The sequence below is a fragment of the Vespa mandarinia genome, chromosome 11 (genome assembly GCF_050613455.1).
Source record: "Vespa mandarinia isolate Hongniang chromosome 11, ASM5061345v1, whole genome shotgun sequence".
Lineage (NCBI taxonomy): Eukaryota > Metazoa > Arthropoda > Insecta > Hymenoptera > Vespidae > Vespa > Vespa mandarinia.
The window spans coordinates 6,530,001-6,549,283 of record NC_140820.1 but is presented as its reverse complement, the minus strand read 5'-3'; the positions used below and the strand labels follow the sequence as shown (position 1 = coordinate 6,549,283).

Sequence of the window (19,283 nt, the reverse complement as noted above, 5' to 3'; positions counted from 1 at the left end):
ATAATTATCGACATACACATACATGCATATGTATATATATATATATATTTAAATTTATCGAAGAATAAATAAATAAATTAGATTATTAACTAGAACAAAACATCGATCAAGTTATATGTTTATTTTCTACGTTTGTATTCAATTAGGATTGATTTATCGAGTCAATCTATCGATTATCGTATCGATGCTATTACTCTTTCGAGATCGATATTACCAATTATAGGCGCAAAAAGATCATTAGATAATTCTCCGGGACAGCATCCAGTAAGGATAGGTAATAGAAACATAATTTGCGTTAATCTATGACCACGATCACCTTGTTTTCGAAGATGGCCGATAAAAGTTTCCACAGCTGATTCTCTTGCTTTCATTATCAATCGAATGCCATCTGTAGTACGAGCGATTTCTACATTAAAAAAGAAAAAGACAATTTTTGTTTAAATATTAATTACTAATTCTTTATCAGTAACAAATTGTATTAGTAAAAATGTTTAATTACATCTTCGCTAAAAATCGAAGTTGTTTTGATATTTTTAAATAGCGCAATGCCAGTTAGTTTTACATTCAATTTCTTTCGTTGAATGATAAAATAATAAAAAATCATGGCGAGGATCTTGTAAAAAAAGAAAAAATTTAATTATATAAATAATTCCGAACGAAAAAATATATAATTTTAATCACTTTCACGTTCGTAATTGCGACAAAGAAAAAGAAACAAAATATAGAAAAAAAATTCTTATACGTTTACCAGGTCGACATAAAGCGAAGGTCTCCAAAATGGACAATTCAGTGTCATCAAGACGCAAATTGGAGATCGTAGTACGTGCTGCTTGTAAAGAAACGAAAGCACTTTCGTTTCCTGTTGGATTTGTAATACCGAGATTCGTTAAATCGAAAGGCCAAGTAGCGGCACGTAAAACGAATACCGCTGACCATGCTTTCCGTAGAATCACATTTTGTTCTTCGATGTCGAGAATTGAAAAATCACGATGTCGTCGAGCCCCGCGTATCGTAGCGAGAAATATTTGTGCCGAAATTTCATATCTAATGGCATCACCTGAGAAACATTTTTTTATTAAAATTTTAAAAATGTATCTTAATGAGCATATTGAAACATTTTTATTCGTATTTTCAGTAAATTTTTAGTAAATTAAACCATTTGTAATATTAATATATATATATATATATATATATATATATATATATATATATGTATATGTATATAATTTATAAATAATAAAAATATATATTTTATTATACGTTTTATAGTAAATTTTTTAATACGTTTATTAATATGTCCATATTAATTGTATTAAATAGAATGTTTATTAATATATATTTTTATTATTTATATTTTTTTATAAATATATATATATTTTTTTTATAGAGAAAAGAAAAATAATTTGAAAATAAAAATATGAAAGAGATACTCCCCTCCCAGAAGCCATTATTGTTTCTATGTGAAACTTTAACGCAATATCATCTATCGATAATTTATTGCAACATCGTGAAAGTTCTTTTTTTTCTATATAATTACCAGGTGCAATGAATCTTGGAGGTTGTACATGTCGTAGGATCGCAGGAAGTAAAGCATCGTTGTCTGTTCGTGGCTCGTAAAACGATTTTATGGATGTACTCATCGTATTTGTTTTAAATATTAAAGGAATTTCGAATGTATTCAGATATCTTTTACAAGAGTCGCTTGGATTGTTTCTTGATTTCCAAATAATGTCTGAATTATTGTTATTCGACGATGAAATAGTTCGATTTCGTATACGTGGTCCTCTTTCTTCTTGAACAGCTGTAAACAATTTGTTCACAGTTAAAATGTATATAAATTATCTTTATTTTTTTTTATTTTTTATTATTTTTTTTTTTTAACAAAATAGAAATCGTTTATAATCTTTTCAGAACTATATTTTTAATCAACAATTAAAACAATTTTATTTGTTCATAGTTAATATTCATATAGATTATTTTTATTTTCTTATTTTTTTTTTTTTTTTTTTAATAAAATCTTTTTAATCTTTTGATAAATATATTTTCAATCCTTTTTCCTCTTGAACAATTTTATTTTTGTTCATAATTAAAATTTACAATTTCTTTCTATTTTTCAACAAGACACTAATCATTTGTAATCTTTTGATAACTATTCTCTATTTAGAGATGTAATCGTATATGCCGTGTGTAAAGACACCTTTAAGCTGTCCGTCAAAAGGTAAATAAACTTCGTTCGTTCACGAGTTATGACCACGACAATGACACTTGATGTAATTTGATTGTTCATTGTGGTTTCTCCGAGCTGTCGTCGTTTTATTTACCGAAATATCACTTGGGAACGTTCGTTACGATCGATGGATTATTTTCATGAAACTTTTAGCGTCGCATGTAGTTAAACTTTCTTAAGAATTTTTGTAATATTATTGAATTAATTTTATAAACTTATTTGGAATTTATTTAGTTTTATTACTTTCTTAGAACTTTGAACATTGCAGGGTCATACTTTTTCATCAATTTTCTTAATATTAATTATAATAATTAAATTAATTTACTTGGAATTAATTTAGTTTTATTACTTTCTTAGTACTTTAAGCGTTATAGAATCAGATTTCTTTAAATTTTCTTAGTAATTAATTAATTAATCAATTTTATTTGACTTATTTCAAATTGATTTACTTTTGTTACAATTTTGAAATTTTAAACAACAAACGATCAAACTTTTGAATTTTTCAAATATATCTATTAATTAAATAATTTGATTTTAAATCATATATCATTGTGAATTTATCGACAAAGTTTGGAAATTTTATATTAATATCCAATAAATACAAGAATTCTCAATTTTTTAAATAATTTATTTTACCGTTATTAATGTGTCTCAATGAATTCGTCATTTTCGGTATAATATTATTATATGTGAGAAAAAATCGTATAGTTTTGTAAGTCGATTGTCGATTAAACGTACCGAGACTAACTCGACAGTAATCACGGAAGTGTCAGCACGTGTTAACCAGTTCTGACACGTGTCCTTGTTTGCATCTCGTTGTACTCGTTATCACCTGTCTCAAGCCTGAGAATTCTGATTTTTATTTAGAAATAACGTATATTGTGAATAGTTTAATTTCGAACTAATTCAATTACAATTTTTGTTGGGTAATGTTGAAGATAACAAAATGACATTAAACAATTTATGCCGTCTATACGGCATAACATATTTTTTAACTTTCATAAAAATGATTTATTTTGTTCTTTTTTCTTTTTTTTTTTTAATTTTGTAGATCATGTTGTTCGAAAAAAATATAGCTAAATGAATCGTTAAAATGTTTATTACAATTAATGACATATGAAACTATTAAATCTTAATAAAAAACGATTTCTTTGATTTTACTATTTATGAAATCTGTATATAGTTTGATGTAAAGGAACAAAAAAAAATAAAGAAAAACAAATATTCATTATTCATAGGAACATTTATATATCGCAATTTATATTGTTTATAAAATAAAAATAATACCATTTACCTGCCGTGTTCATGCCGACGGAAAAGCATTTCTTCAATCGACAATGTGGACACCAATTTCTTCGCGTTTTATCAACGGCACAAGTTCCTGTACTTGCTGCGAACAAGTATTAACTTTATTGTTTATCATCCTCGCTACAGAATAAAATAATAATAGTATTTTTATTAATTCTCGAAATGTTTTATTTATTTAGCGATAAAGTATTTTGCTAATTATTATCTTGTAATACTTCGGTTAGACAAGACGTTTTCTTTTCTTTTTTCTTTTTCCTTCTATGGAAACTTACAAATATTTTCAATTTATTTATTACGGATAGAAAATTATTATTATTATTATTTTTATTATTATTATTATTATATCGTATAATATATTTCGATATTGAAGAACGACAACAATCAAACGAAGAAAAAAAACAAGACAAAAATAGCTGACCTATACAAGTGAAGAGTGTGCCACGACGTACGGATCTTTTGAAGAAACATGAACAACCATCGCAGCAATAAACGCCATAATGTTTCCCATAAGAACGATCACCGCAAACTTTGCAAGCGACAGGCGTGGGCAATGTTCTTCCTACGTTAAAAGAAACCGTTAAACGAACGATTTATTATTATATCCTTGGAGATAATAGAGACGAAAGAAATATAGGAATATCCTTGTACCATCATGCATCTTATCTTGAACAAGTATATATACAGGTGTTAAGATATAATCGATCGTTATTATACGTTTCTATCGAATGGAATTCTAATTGAAATTTCTAATTGAAATTTCTAATAAAATATTTTCTTTTTTCTCTTTTTCTTTTTTTGTTATTTTCTGAAGAGAAAAAGATCGCGAAAAGAAAAAATTCATTCTACGCAGAATGAAAAATTCTATCGACCTTGATTATTAAATCGTGAATATTATTATTATTTAGATATAAAATATCAAAATTGGGTTTCGTTTCGACGAACAAAAAAAAAATTATAATACTTATCAACAAAACTTACCCATCTTTTAGAACGTTGAGATCTAAATAGAAAAAACTTCACCAACCGCCCGTATTAAGTGAAATAATATAAGGATTGAAGATCAATTTGATGATGAAATGATTAGAATATCGAAGGACATGTCTAACCAGTTCGAGTGACCGAGGTGAACTCTGATCGGCCGACGTATCAGAACGACTAAGTTGTTCTATGGTTGATATAGAAGTAGGGGATGAAAAGGAAGCTAGAGGGTGGTCACGTGGAAAGGGGGATGTTTGCTCGACACGTCGTTCGAACGTCAGAACGCCGTGCGACAATATTTGATCTTGCTGCCGAATGACACGATCGTTCTGCCTTGAAATCTTTCTTTCTTTCTTTCTCTTTTTTTTATCTTTCCTTTCTTTATCTCTCTCTTTCTCTTTTCTTTTTCTTTTTGTTTATCATACCAACCAGGTGTAAAAAATCACTAGTGTGTCCTTCTTTCCTATGACGAGGGTAAAAATAACACTCGTCTTCTTGAATGACGCCAGAAGTATTCTCTCTTTATTGTTTCACTATCGCAGAATAAAATGAAAATGAAAATGAAAATGAAAATGAAAATAAAAATAAAAATAAAATGAAATCAAATAAAATGAAAATAAAATAAAATAAAATAAAATAAAATAAAATAAAATTAAATTAAATTAAATTAAATTAAATGAAATTAGTAATTAAGAAAAAAAAGAAATGAAAAAAAAAAATTAGAAGAAAAACAGGAAACAATTTATACAGGAACTGTGCACAATTATAATTCAGACTCCATTACGCTTATAATTTTACAGCTTATAGGGAAAAGTGAGGCAACCTTTGGACTATGAGTCAATAAATTAGTTGGGATGACTTTTACGTCCGCTTCATTCTCTCTCTCTCTCTCTCTCTCTCTCTCTCTCTCTCTCTCTCTCTCTCTCTCTCTCTCTTTCTTCCTCTCTTTTTTTCTCTCTTTTTCTCTCTCTCTTTCATACACATACACATATACACACACACGCGCGCACAATCATTCTTTCTTTTTATTGCTTACACGAACGAGAGATTATTGTTATAAATTGATAATGCACATTGTGAAGTCATCGAAAAAGGTTTCGTATATACTATATATATCCGTAATCGCGTATATAAAAAACGAAACCAATTTAAGGGTCGAATAAGTCTCGATTAATTCTAAAGCTGTGTTAAACATCCTTAGAGCGAATTATATTTACAATTAAGTACTCATCGTGCGAGTTATTCGTTATTTATATTATCCAAATATGATCTTGAATGGCAAGTATAGATCATAATAATCTGTTTAATTTGAACGAATTTTAAACACACACGATTAATTCATATCATTCATTACAGATAAATGAGCTATTTACAATTAAAGCATTTCTTTTTTTTTCCTTTTTTTCTTTTTTTTTTTTTGCTTTTACTATCGTAAGGATGATCGCGTACAATGTGTGTCATAGAAATATCGAATAGCCGAATAAAATATAGATAGTCTCCGTGTGTGTATGTGTATATTATGTATGTTTATGTATGTTTATGTATGTTTATGTATATGTGTTTTTTTACGTAATGATAAGTCTAATGCTCATGTAGTTCTCTTATCAATTTCTGAAAAGCTGTTGAAATGATTTTCATATGTAAAATTTCGAAACGATCGCCTTCAATCCATCGTTATCGATCGTTGACTAGAGATCCAAGGTCATTCTCGTTATGTTCTCGCATTAAACGTCTATCGAGAGTTATCCTTCGAATCTTCGTTTCCGTTGTCACGCGATATAGTCACGTAGTAAGTATGTACGTATTTATGTACATACATTAATTCTCCTTTTCATCGTATCCCTTTCATGTTTATTTATTTATTTTTGGATTTTCTTCTTTCTTACATTCTCTTCGATCACGTTAAGCAAGCGGTTAGCTTGGATTGCACTTTAAACTGGTGATTATCGAATTCTTTTATCGATGATTCATCTTATTCTTCGGTACGCAATTGTCCAATTGTAAAATAGCCTTTTATTTTACGCAGAACTTTAGTTTTCTCTAATCCTTACGCTTAAGGATTTAAGTTACGATGATGCCAGAAGCTTAGCAGCAGCTGTGACATGATGTTGATGATGATAAGGCGCTTCCTGAGTTCCATAGTAACTCTGTTGTTGATGTTCACTCGTTGGTACGCTAAGTTGATGTGGATGCTGATAATAAGATGAGTACGGCTGACTTACAATTCCGTCGCAACTTCGAGGTTCCGTTTTCACGGCAGGTACACTTCCGGTTGCTAGCAAGGACGTGTGCCCAAGATATACAGGTCTTTCAGTCGGCGTCGAGGAACTCGACGATTTAGACACGTCGATTTGATGTTGCTGCTGTTGTTGCTGCTGTTGTTGTTGTTGTTGTTGCTGCTGCTGTTGTTGTTGTTGTTGATTACTTTTAGGATCTGTTAAACATCAAGATCAATTTCATTAATGAGGATCGATAATATTTTTTTTTTTAGAAAAAAGAAAAAAAAATTATATATTATTTGAATAAAAATTTGTGAGAAATAATAAAACTTACCCATAGAAGGTGACGACGTGCTCGATGCTGTTGTCTCGTGTTCCGCCGTACTAGATCTGGCATTTGGTTCTGGTGTCTTTTTAGGTTTTCGTTTCCGCGTTTGAATTCCATCCTTTCGCATTGCTAATGGTCTGTTAACACCGTGTAATTTAAAATACAAGCCACATGCATTGCACACCGGTTCACCATCGTTGTTACGCCTCCACAATGTCGTTGTTCGTGTACCACAATTTGTGCAGCATAATCCTAGCCGTCTCGTAGCCGTCTGAAATTCAGATATCTGTCCCATTTGTAACGTATGTTGGTGTATCAGATTGTTCAACTTTTATACATTTATTGAAGTTTCAGAGGGAAGCGAATAAAAAATATTTTTTATTTAAACAAATTTTTGATACGCAATATAGATATATTAAATGTTTTATTTTCTAAATGGAGTCCATATTGTAAAAAATAGAGAAAACTTTTTAATTTTTTAATCAGGCAAAAGATAATTAAGATAATTTTTATTAAGATAAATGTTATTAAGATAACCGTTATTATTACAATTCGTTGCTAGTTGTTGTTAATGATTATCTTTTTTTTCTACAGAAAGTATATAGTTTTTAATCGATAATAATTAATGATTTGACTACTTTGAACGTAAGTGAAATTATCAGCCGGCACTTTCATTTGCCAATGAACTTACCAGGCGTTTTGACGGTTTGATGAGCGGTCGATTCATGCCGTTCATCTTGTGATAAAGCCCGCATGCGTTGCAAAGATAATGACCAGTGCCGTCCCTTCGCCACAACGGTGTGGAAATTGCCCCACAATTGACGCACTCTCGACCCTCGCCAAATTGAAAGTCCATCGCCGTGTCTAGAATAAATAATGTCGTTGGTTATATCAAATGTTCTACAGCGATTTAATCTTTATATTATTGTTAATAAATATTTTTCTTTTTAATTTTGAATAGTTATCACTTAATTAAATTTTCAAAAGTACAAGATGTCCCTTCAAAATCAATAAACGTAAATCTTAACGAGTTTCAAATGAAATCTATTAAAATTTATAATGTTTATTATGTTACTTTTATCATTCTGATTATCGATTTATACGATCAGCAGCTAAAGTTTGAACTAACATTTCAAGAATCCTTTTACCATACACAAAATTCGATCAATTCCAAGGAGAAGAAGTCTGGATTGTGTTTAAGCCTAGAAGGGGAGTCTTTGTACTTCGGTGAAAAGCCAGGATAAGACTATTCGCGTTTATCGTGGTTTCGAGTTACGACCTGGTGCGATACGCTGCCGTGCTCTAAACATAGACAAGTCAGAGAGAGAGAGAGAGAGAAAGAGAGGGAGAGAGAGAGAAAGAGAGAGAGAGAGAGAAAGAAAGAGAGAGAAAGAAAGAGAGAGTGCTGCTGCTTCGAAAGATTTACGGTCGATTCGTGCACTCTACTGAGAGCAGAATGGAACCAGCTAGCGAGCTAGCTAACTAGCAAAGGAAAGAGAACTAAAAAAGCAAGAGAGAGAGAGAGAGAGAGAGAGAGAAAGAGAAAGGGAGAGAAGCTTCTGCCGATGGTCTTTTACTCGAAGATGCCGCGGTCTCTGGCGAAGAGAAAAGCCTCAGCAACGTGAAACACTTGACCGCGGCGTTCGAGGCCAAGTTGGTTCAAAGAGACCGCTATCATTTATCCGTCGCACATGGCCTACCGAGTGCTGTGCTAAACCGACGTCAACCTCGTCCATACGAGGAGAAAGAAGACAGTCTTTCTTTTACGCTACTTTTCCCTTAACACGAATCTCTATGAGTCTTTTCCCTTCTCAATGCATTCTGTAACTCTAAATTCCCCTTTCTGGGGTTCAAACTCGGGGAATAGTTCAAACTCGAGATCTCAATGTTCTACTCTTTGCTAAATATTTTTGTTTAGAGAAGTTGCATTCTAGAGTTCTAAACACTTTCTCAATCATTCAAGCTGGAGACCTTAATATTTTATTTTCTGCTAGGGACTTTTGTTCATAAACATTACATTCTAGAGTTCTAAAACCTTTCTGAATTATTTTAAATTGAGACTTCAACATTCTACTCTTCATTAGAGACTTTTAATCATGAAGAGTTACATTCTAGAGTTCGAAATCTTTTTTTAAAGTATGGTTCAAATTTGAGTTTTCAACATTTTAAGCTTCGTTAGAGACTTTTGTTCATGGAAATTGTATATTCTATAGGTTTCCTTTATTTTCTAAATCCTTTCTGAAAGATCTTTCAAATTCGAGACTTTAATATTCTATTTTTTACTAGAGACTTTTGCTCATAGAAGTTGCATTTTAAAGTTCTATATCCTTTTAGAGAAATCGTTCAAGTTTGAAACCTCAAAATTCTATTCTTTGTTAGAGACTTTGTTCATGAAAATTAATTTTCTGATAGTTTTTACAAATAAATATGATAAATTACAAAAAATGGTTGAACATAAAATAAGAAAAATAGTTGAATCGTAATGAATTAATTCATACATAAGAAGTTAATTATAAACAAAATAGGACTTACTTATGAATTATAATAACAATTAAATTAGAAATTTCGTTTTTAAATTATAATCATCTGAAATAACTGTGTTGACTTTATTGTAATTAATTATTTATCTACATATATATATATATAATGACGGTTATTTATAAATTAATCTAATAATTAGAATTTAACGTTAAGGTTAAACTTATTAATGTAATAGGAGTTATCGTTAAGTGTCAATAAAGACTGTGTCAGAAATATTCTTTATAAAAGAATAATAGAAGATTAAGAGAAAGAAACATTATTAATAAAAAAATAAATAAAAAATAAAAAAGAAAATAAAAGATAAAAAAAAGAAACAAGAAACGAGTTTAATCCTCCATTGATTAGATGTTAAGTTATCAAGATCGTTCATTGGCAGACGGTTACTTGTTTTGAAATTTCACAGGTAACTTTTCTTTCGCGTTACTGGCGATATCTTCCAAAACTTTTCGAGATAAACTAATCACCAAGTATGTACGGCCGCATCGTATATCTTATCAGCGGATATACGGGTAGTCCGTGTAAAAGTTTCGTTCATTTATCGCGTATTGCCATGTGAGTTGTGTCGTGGAAACGATATGCAACTTTAACTCTTCGCGAGCCGTCGGTTGTTTCGAGTTCGGTACGGAAGTTGTGCGACGGGAAGCACATCGATTTCTTTCCATTACGTTTTAACTCGCTAAGAAATAACTGAAACTTTAAACCTGTACGTTAGGTTATATCCTAGTCTAAGAGAAGGCAAATGATCGTTGGTGTAATGCTTTTATGGTATTGAGATAAGTAAAGTAACGTGTAAGATTAGAGAAATAGCATATAAGGATTGAAAAGAGAAAATTTTCACAATCTCTTTAAAGATTATGATGATGATGATGATGATGATGATGATGATGATGATGATGATGATGATGAGGATGATCCTTTCCGTGATTATTTATATACCAATAAATAATATATATATATATGCTAATAAATTGATATATATTATTATGTATGTATAGCGATCGTTAAAGTTATAAAGTGTTAAAAATGTCTGTGGAAATATTTATTTGCTTTATATTATCTTAGAAAATATTTGAAATAAAATAAATCAATACGCAATAAATAATATTGATAGATGCCGAAGGAAAAAAGTTAAATAAATAAACGAATAAATAAATAAATAAAAAAGAAATGAGAAAACGTGCAATGAATGTTGTAATTAAATAAAAATAATGAAAGAAACGTACCGTATGGCGAAGCACGTTGAAATCCAGCGCCATCATAAGCACGCCATGAGGACATCATCGCGACATTCTGGGCATAAAAGGGTGCAGCCGCTGCGAGGGTAGAATGGGGATGTGCCGTATGAGGATGGCCAGCATGAGGATGAGCATGACCAGTGTGTGGACCCATCGTTGCACTGGAAGCACTCGTGTGACCAGCCAATGCATGGTGGGCAGCGTACGTTTCGACGCCATGTTGCCAAGACGCCGTTTTCTCCCTTCAAAAATCATATTTGTCTTAAAGATTGGTAAATATCTTTAAATCTCTTTTCTTTCTTTTTTCTTTCTTTTTTCTTTTTATATTATTTTTGATATTTTTTAGTTAGTTGATATGTATATATATATAAATACAATATATATATATATATATATATATATATATATATATATATATAAATCGTCATTTATTATTTATTTGAATATTTAACAATATAATGAACCTAATATTATTTGAATTATATATTAATATAATTATTAATTACAATTATATACTAATAGTTATATATAAAAAGTATATGCACAATTATTATTCTATAATAATTGTATATTAATAATAACATGATACTTTATAAATCAAGTTTCTTTTACGATTCAAATATTATAGTATATTGTATACTGTAATATTTATAAATATTAAAGTATATTATAATATATTGTAAAAGTCATAGTATTACTTAAATAATTATATTATACTATGTATAACTAATATATAGTTAAAAAGTGTTTAAAAAAAAGAAAAAAGAAGGAACATATAACATATGCAAATATATAAAAGTGTATAATTTCAAAATTACATGGCGTTACTGATTATGGATTAATTGTTTAGATCAATCGTTCTCTTGTCTTTTTTTTCTTTTTCGTTTATAAGTCACCGTGGGATTCATGATTAAGATTTATAAAAAAAAAATGTTAAAAAATCCAACTTACCACGCAGGTGAAGCAGAACCGGCAAAGGAATGATATTGGGCTGCCGTGGCTGCAGAAGGGATTGCTGGTCTGGACGAAGGTACGTAAACGGGGGCTTGCAGTTGTTGTCCGTGTTGCTGTTGTTGTTGCTGAGATTGTTGCTGATAGTCGGAGCTTGCGCCGTACCCGCCACTTCCGCCCCCGTGGAACATCCTTCCCAAGAGCTACGACCACGGCATCTGTCAGAATAAAACATTTTTATTTTTTTTCTGACTTTTTTATTTTATTTTTATCGCAGATAAAATATAGGATGAGTTACGAAAAACAAAATAAATAAATACCAAACGTGGTTTTTACCATTAATTATATAATTTTGCATTAGCCAATAAATAACATGAATTTGTAATGAATATGAATGAAAAACAAAATAGGACGAAGTATGGATATAGATACATAACAATAGGTAGATATATGATATCTACATATATATGAAGTGGAATAATTTTTTTTTGAGTTATTTTCAATAGAATTATAAAGATAAAATCTATTGATGGGTTTCAAGATATGAACAGAGTTATAATTCGTACGTAATATTTATGAAAGTATATAAGTATAATAACGATCGAGTTAATAATTTTTCTTGGTCAATTGAATCGCGAATTCGAAAAAGTTTGGAACAAATTTTTCGTAGATAATTATTCATTTGGAATACCGGAGGTTTGTATATCACTGGACAAGCCAAGTTCACGTTGCTCACGTTAACATTTATCACAGTCGAAGAAACGTAAACAACATTAGTAATTTTTTTTTTCATTTTTTTTTTCTTTTTCTTCTCCTCTTTTTTATTTTTCTTATTTTTTTCCTTTCACAGTCGCTAAGCGATTTCCATTATGCGACTCGATAAACGTCGCCCGGTACTGCGGGCACAGGGCAAGAGTATGGAAGTACTAATAGTACAACCTATACTAGATAATGCTAATGGTCTCTTTACAGCTCCGATAAGCGGTCGCGTATGCGCGCCGTCGTGTCCGAGTACAAACGTAGGATGAGAAATGGCGTGGGTTGTTCATGGGACCAAGGATGTCTCGTAAAAAAACAAAAAAAAAAAGAAAGATAAAAAGAAAAAGAAAAAAAAACAAAAAGAATATTGTAGGGCTTGTATACTTTTTGCAATTGTGAGGGGTCTATTTCGATTCTTTTGTGATTGCAATTTAAACAAAATTTTTATTTCTTTGCAAAAACTGATTTGTATTATTCAGAAGTGATCGAGAAAATATCGCATGTGTTTGTTACTTATTTCTTACGAAAGTGTCTTTTTGATTTGTTTACTATTGCAATTTTAAAAGAAAGTTTGCAGTTACTATAATTTGTTTTTTTTTTCAATGATCGAATTATATCACTCAGAAATGCTCGAGAATAAAATAATATCGTAGGTGTTTATACACTTCACATACTCGTAAAGTCTTTTCGATTTGTTTACGATTGCAATTTTAAAAGAGAGTTTCCTGTTATTATTTTTTTTTTCAATGTTGAACTGTATAATTCAGAAATATTCGAGAAAAGGAGTTGTAAGTACTTGTCGCAATATAATGCAGACAATCGTAAAACCTCCTTGATTTTTTTACGATTGCAATTTTAAGAAAATCTCATTTATTTTTAAAGTTGAGCTGTGTAATTCGAAAACGCTCGAGAAAAAGACATTACAGGATTTGTAAGTAATTACTTCATGCAATCGTAAAATCTCTTTCCATTTGTTTACGACTGTAATTTTAAAAGAAAGTCTGCTTTTATAATATTTTTTCGATGTTAAATTGTATCATCCAGAAATGGTTGAAAAAAAACTACTATCGAAAGTATTTATAAGCAATACTTTGTTGCAATCGTGAGAACTCTTCAATTCATTTGTGATTGCGAATTTTCAAAGAAAGTACGTAGCCATGATATTTTTTTCAACGTTGAATCAGAGGTATATAATTCGTACAAACAATTGTTTCTTTTTTGTTGTTATTTTTTTTATTTTTTTTTTTGTATATACCAAATACGTATACATCTATATTTTCAATTAGAGAATCGATCATAAATCATGATTTGATAAAAAGAGAAATAATGAAATTTATCAAGATAATCGAAATAAATCTGATTCGATATCTTTGAGGATATTATTGGAACTGGTCCAATAAGAAAAAGTTTAAACTTCTTAGCGAACAAATGGCAAATCGTTTTAGACGTAAAGAAATTCTATGAAAATCGTAATGCCGCCTACGGTATTCATTGTTTGAATACGGATTTTGCAGAAGAAGAAGTAGAAGTAGAGGAGGAAAAAGTAGAAGAGGAAGAAGAAGAAGAAGAAGAAGAAGAAGAAGAAGAAGAAGAAGAAGAAGAAGAAGAAGAATAAAAAAAGCCGAGTGCCGCCATAGTCGGCACGTTCCACTAGTCGGCCCTCTGCGACCGCTGGGATCCAAGGATGGAACCGGCCTCCAAAGAGCCGAGGGTTGGTTATTTATGGTCGTGTCGGACGTATGGCTCGCGTGCGCGAGAAAGAGAAAGAAAGAGAAAGAGAGAGAAAGAGAGAGAGAGAGAGAAAGAGAGAGAAAGAGAGAGTAGAAGTAAAGAAAATGAAACGATGAGGAAAAAGAGAGAAGAATAGAGAGATAGAGGGAGGGTAGGGCGGCCATGGGAAGGAGGGAAGAGAGTAGGGAGAAAGAGGATAAAGACGACTTGAGTGGATGAGAGAGGAGAGAAAAGAGAAAAGGTGGAAATAAATAAATAAAGAAAGAAAGAAAGAAAGGGAGAGAAATCGAAAGAGGAACGATGTTGAAGAGGGAGGAAGAGAGAGAGGGGGAGAGAGAGAGAGAGAGAAAAACGAAGAGAGGGAGAGAGGGAAGAAGGACAGAGGGCGCAGACGCGTCTCCACCTTCTTCTGAGTTCTCCTGAAGAGCCGTAGAATCGGATAGCGGCCATTGCGGCCACGAATAAGGCTCGTGTAGGCGGGACCAAAGTTCTTGTACGTGTGCAACTCTCTACGTGTGTGTATTGCACGCTTTTTTATGTCTCTTTTTCTCTTCTTCTTTCTCTCTTTTTTTCATTATATTATTACGTTAAATAGTTTTATCATTATATTATTTATATCGAATAGATATATATTATTTAGATTATAATCGTTTTTTTAGGTTATAACCGTTCCAATCGAATATTTAACTAGTGTGTTAATTCAGTGCTTGTAAATAAATTTAATTACTTTCTTTTTTATTTCTTTTTTATTTCTCTCTCTCTTTCTCTCTCTCTCTCTCTCTCTCTCTCATTCTCTTTCTCTATTTGTCAATCTCTGCCATTTTGTTTTGTATAATTTATTTTTATAAAGAATGAGTCACGATATATAAGTACTTATTTACTTACTTAGTTCATTTGAAGTAAGGCAAGTTAATAAAATCAAACACTTAGTTTTGTGTGTAAGCTTACAAATATAATATGTTGTCTTTTTGAAATTTTAAAAGTTAATAATAAGATTAATAGATCTTTTCAAATTATCTTTGAAAGTTAGAGAAATAATAACTTTTTAAGAGATAGATATTTACTACGTATTGATGTGACTCATTATGTATAAGTTTACTTACGCGTATGTAAGTACTTACGTATATATGTGTAGTTACATAGGTAGATACATAGATGTGTAATAATCGATAGAAAGGGAGATTCAGAGTACCTCTCTAAAATTCAAGATATCACTCCTCCGACGACGTTTTAGAGTTCTATCCTATCTATGTATCTATCTATGTATCTATCTATCTATGCATGTATTTATGTATGTAAATACCTACTACTTACGTAATAGATTTGCGTTTGTAATAACATTTGCTTATAACAGAGAGAACATTTTCAATGTTCAAGGCGTGAGCGTGAGTGTAAGCGCGAGCACGCGCACGAGTTCTCGTGAGGGTGGATAACTACGAAGCCGAAGTATGGGACGACGTTTGTTAAGCAACGTTGACCGCGATAAGATTAGATATGCTGAACTTATGCTTCGTGGTTCTTTCCTTGATTTTTTCTTTCTCCTTTTATTTTCTTTCATTTTTTTTATTTTTTATTGTTTATTTTTTATAGTTTATTTTTTATAGTTTTTTCTTTTTTTTTTTAACTTTCTTTCCCTTCCTTTCTTTTCTTTTTACACCTAGGTATTATTTAATCATTCTGTCGCATAATATTGCGACCGTTATGTAATGTATATATATATAGGTATTTAAAGAGAGTGAGAGGAACATGAGAGGTAAATGTAATAAACTCTTTATTTTATTCTGTTTTAGAATAGAAGAAAATCGTTCCTATACTAATTTAATAAAGTTCAAGTTTTTTGATATCGGAAGAAACAAATCATTCTTATTTTGTCACTAATCGACTCTTTTTATTCTAAAATACTTATTTTTTCTCAGCATTTTCAAATATATTATTATGCAAATAATTAATATAAATATAAATAGCTAATCGATTTTCTGTACTTTAATATCTATTGTATATTTCTTTAAATATTTTTAGATATTATAACGCAAACGAGTAATATATGAATATATGTCCTTCATTTGTAAAAAAAAGGCACAGTTCAAAAACGTATTTGTAAGAGAATCATAAATTGTTTTGTTTTCGTTTAGTAAAAATGTAAGAAATTTATCATTTTTGTCAAAGGCAACAAATATTTTTTTCTTTTGTCAGAGAAAACGACTATTGCTATTCCTATTTAAAAATTTCTGTTTTTTTAGTATTCCCAATTGTATTATAATATAGATGACTAATACAAATATAAATATTCGATTTTCTGTAATACATATATTCATTTCTTTCCTCTGTCAAAGAAAATGGTTATTGCTATTCGACTGTTCCTATTTTAAAATGTCTGGTTTTTTTTTTTAGCATTTTCAAATATTATAATGTATATGAGTAATAAACAAACATAAATCCATGAATTGTAGAAAAAACATAATAAAAAAATTACAATATATTTAGCAATAACGAATAAATGTTGAAATGAAAATTGTAAAATTTTTCTATTAAGTTTAATTAAAAAAAAAAAAAAAATTAAAAAATAAAATAGTCTTTTTTGTTAAAGACGAGAACAATTTTTTTCTTCTTTTCAAAGAAAATAAGAGGCGTTCACGTAAAATATTTTTCTTTCGGAACAACGGCTATTTTACATTCGACCTAACATCGACTTTTTCTATTTATTTATTTACTTACGATAGCATTGTGCGTGAATGAACGTAAAATCGCGGAGACATACTTTTAGAGAGATATAAATGCGTAGGTAAAAATATATACGATACGGTTGAACGAATAGGATATAGGATATATATTATCTGTCATATTATCTGTGTAATTTCTAGATCGAGTGAATGAATATTTTAATGAATTTAATAAAATCGTTAAATCCGATGAATTCTTTATGATTAAATAAAAGTAAATACTTATAATTAATCACCGGTATTTTCATCCTATCCGACATCTTTAATTTTAATGTTGAAGAATCTTCTCTAACAGATGTCTCCTCGATCGGCTTGTTCAATTTACTTTTTATATTTATACGCAAGAGGTCGCGATATGAGAGTTCTCTACCGCTTTTTCTCTCTCTCTCTCTCCCTCTCTCTCTCTCTTCGTATAAACATACATACGTTATTGCATTATAATGATTAATGCAATTGGCCAATAAAAAGTCTCGTTTCGTTGCACGCGATATATCGGTGCGACCTACACGATAATTTAATTGCTGTCATAAATTAAATATCGGCAGGCGACGCGATCGTGTTTCTTTCGGATGGCGGATCGAGCCAGGGCAAGCAAGTGAGCAAGTAAGAGGAAAAGAGAGAGAGAGAGAAAGAGAGAGAGAGAGAGAGAGAAAGAAAATGAGAGCAAAAGAGAGAGAAAGAGAAAGAGATAGAGATAGAGAACATACGTGCGCGAATTCCAATACACGTAACTACGGCAGTGCGTATAATGGCACAAAAGAGATTAGATAATAACGACGCACTCATACGCCCGCGTACGATACGCATGCATCGATGCATCAAGAACGCAATGTTAATGGCTTTTAACCAACACGACGACTGCCTTGTCTCTTCCTTTTTTCTTCTTTTTTCTTTCTTTTTTTTTTTTGACCTATTACGACACGATAATTCGTGTGCATTTTCGGTGAGATATATTTTTACATGATATTATGCTTTCGGAATTTCAAAATTTTTTTGTTAAACTCTACGAACAAATAGTCAGGTTGATCTTTTATAAATCTATCTTTTTATAATTTGAAAGTTACGTACTTTTCGGTGAAATTTTATAGTAATTTTATGATATAATCTTATAGTAAATTTTTGTAGTACGATTATTATGAACACAAAGAAAAGAAAAGATAACAAAAAAAAAAAAAAAAAAAAAAAGAAAAGAAAGGAAAGAAATAGAATGAATTGAGTTAGAGTTGATATTTACACAGCGTTAAATTTTTAATGGGTTGCGAAATGACAGCAGTTCATTATCGTCGAAGCGAGGAAAGTGATTAATTTCAAAGTTATTTCCAGAAGTTTAAAGTAGAATATTTTTGCCGTTTCACGAAAATACCATAGTTACTTACCTAACATTCATAGATTAAAAATAGAAAAAAAAAATATAAATATTTGGATCTCAGTATCCAATCAGTATTATAAACGAATATATTGAATATGAACGACGAAAAGGTTGAGAAACTCTGTAATGTAGAGAATTAACACGTTGTGCGATATCTAAGTGCAACTTTAGTACATTATCGTTTTATAAATTTCTAATACATGTACGATCGATTTATAAATCGATCGTTTATTTAAGTACTTATTTACATTCACGGATAAATTCTTTGTAAGCTTGCATTATATAGACATTAAATCACAATTTCATCGTCATTTATAATTAAATCGAATTACGGATAGTTCGGTGATATATAAAGAGCGATTTGATTTTATTTAGTTTTAGTTTCTCATCGAATACGTTACGTCAACAAAATTCTTAAGATATATATACGAAACGGTACTCTCGTGATAATTATGCGACTGCGAAAGTAGGTAGATTGTGAAAGATCGTCTAAAAGGTAAGTATACAGAACTCTGAAACGGTGTCTCACGTTCTCATAGCAATTTAGTTCTTAAGTTATTAGGCCAATTTTCTCTAACCGATTATATGTAACGCTTGTACTTACTTAGATATATATGTATATATATATATATATATATATATATATATTTATATATCTGGACACATACGTATCTATATATATACTTATGCTATTTATGTTACATGCTATCAAGTACGTTTAATACACTCAACATCATATATCTTTTTATTGCTTGATTCATATTGTAAAAATACATGTGTACATTCTTGTTTCTAATACTGCAAATCGTTTTAACATAACGTATAAAGTTGTTCAGGAGTTAGAGAGAAAAAGAGAGAGAGAGAGAAAGAGAGAGAGAGAGAGAGGGAAAGAGAGAGAAAAAGAAAAACCGTCATGA

General features: G+C 30.3%; 2 protein-coding genes across 9 annotated transcripts in view; both read right to left on the bottom strand.

Moving 5' to 3' along the window:
* Window positions 1-64: 64 nt before the first annotated feature.
* Window positions 65-4,199, bottom strand: Hr83 (nuclear hormone receptor 83). Of its 2 annotated transcripts, none has more exons than XM_085660271.1 (5): window positions 3,954-4,199; window positions 3,522-3,655; window positions 1,538-1,801; window positions 749-1,057; window positions 65-406 (listed from the first exon to the last, which is right to left on the bottom strand). In XM_085660271.1, exons 2-5 carry the CDS (start codon window positions 3,532-3,534, stop codon window positions 174-176), a joined length of 819 nt encoding a protein of 272 aa, XP_085516397.1. In that variant the 5' UTR covers window positions 3,535-3,655; window positions 3,954-4,199; the 3' UTR covers window positions 65-173. The 2 variants fall into 2 exon arrangements, with proteins under 2 accessions (XP_085516397.1, XP_085516396.1); XM_085660270.1 differs by having other exon boundaries at window positions 3,522-3,617.
* A 1,040-nt stretch (window positions 4,200-5,239) lies between these two features.
* Window positions 5,240-19,283, bottom strand: part of LOC118441534 (uncharacterized) — an 80,047-nt gene continuing 66,003 nt past the window's right edge. For 5 of the 7 annotated variants that reach the window (XM_085660207.1, XM_085660206.1, XM_085660204.1 and 2 more), the window contains 5 exons: window positions 11,788-12,005; window positions 10,825-11,078; window positions 7,752-7,924; window positions 7,067-7,346; window positions 5,240-6,947 (listed from right to left, as the gene is read on the bottom strand). In XM_085660207.1, coding sequence (XP_085516333.1) covers window positions 6,580-6,947; window positions 7,067-7,346; window positions 7,752-7,924; window positions 10,825-11,078; window positions 11,788-11,978 — 1,266 coding nt within the window. In that variant the 5' untranslated portion in view covers window positions 11,979-12,005 and the 3' untranslated portion in view covers window positions 5,240-6,579. Of the gene's footprint in view, window positions 6,948-7,066; window positions 7,347-7,751; window positions 7,925-10,824; window positions 11,079-11,787; window positions 12,006-12,478; window positions 12,598-19,283 lie in introns of those variants that run through there. The other 2 variants (XM_085660209.1, XM_085660210.1) reach the window with 2 other exon arrangements.

Bases quoted from the DNA above. Each gene is read 5' to 3' on its own strand.
- Hr83 (XM_085660271.1), bottom strand. The intron at 1,058-1,537 runs GTAATTATATAG...AATGTTTCTCAG, and splicing joins TCCAAGATTCATTGCACCTG to GTGATGCCATTAGATATGAA. The intron at 407-748 runs GTAAACGTATAA...TTTTTAATGTAG, and splicing joins CTTCGCTTTATGTCGACCTG to AAATCGCTCGTACTACAGAT.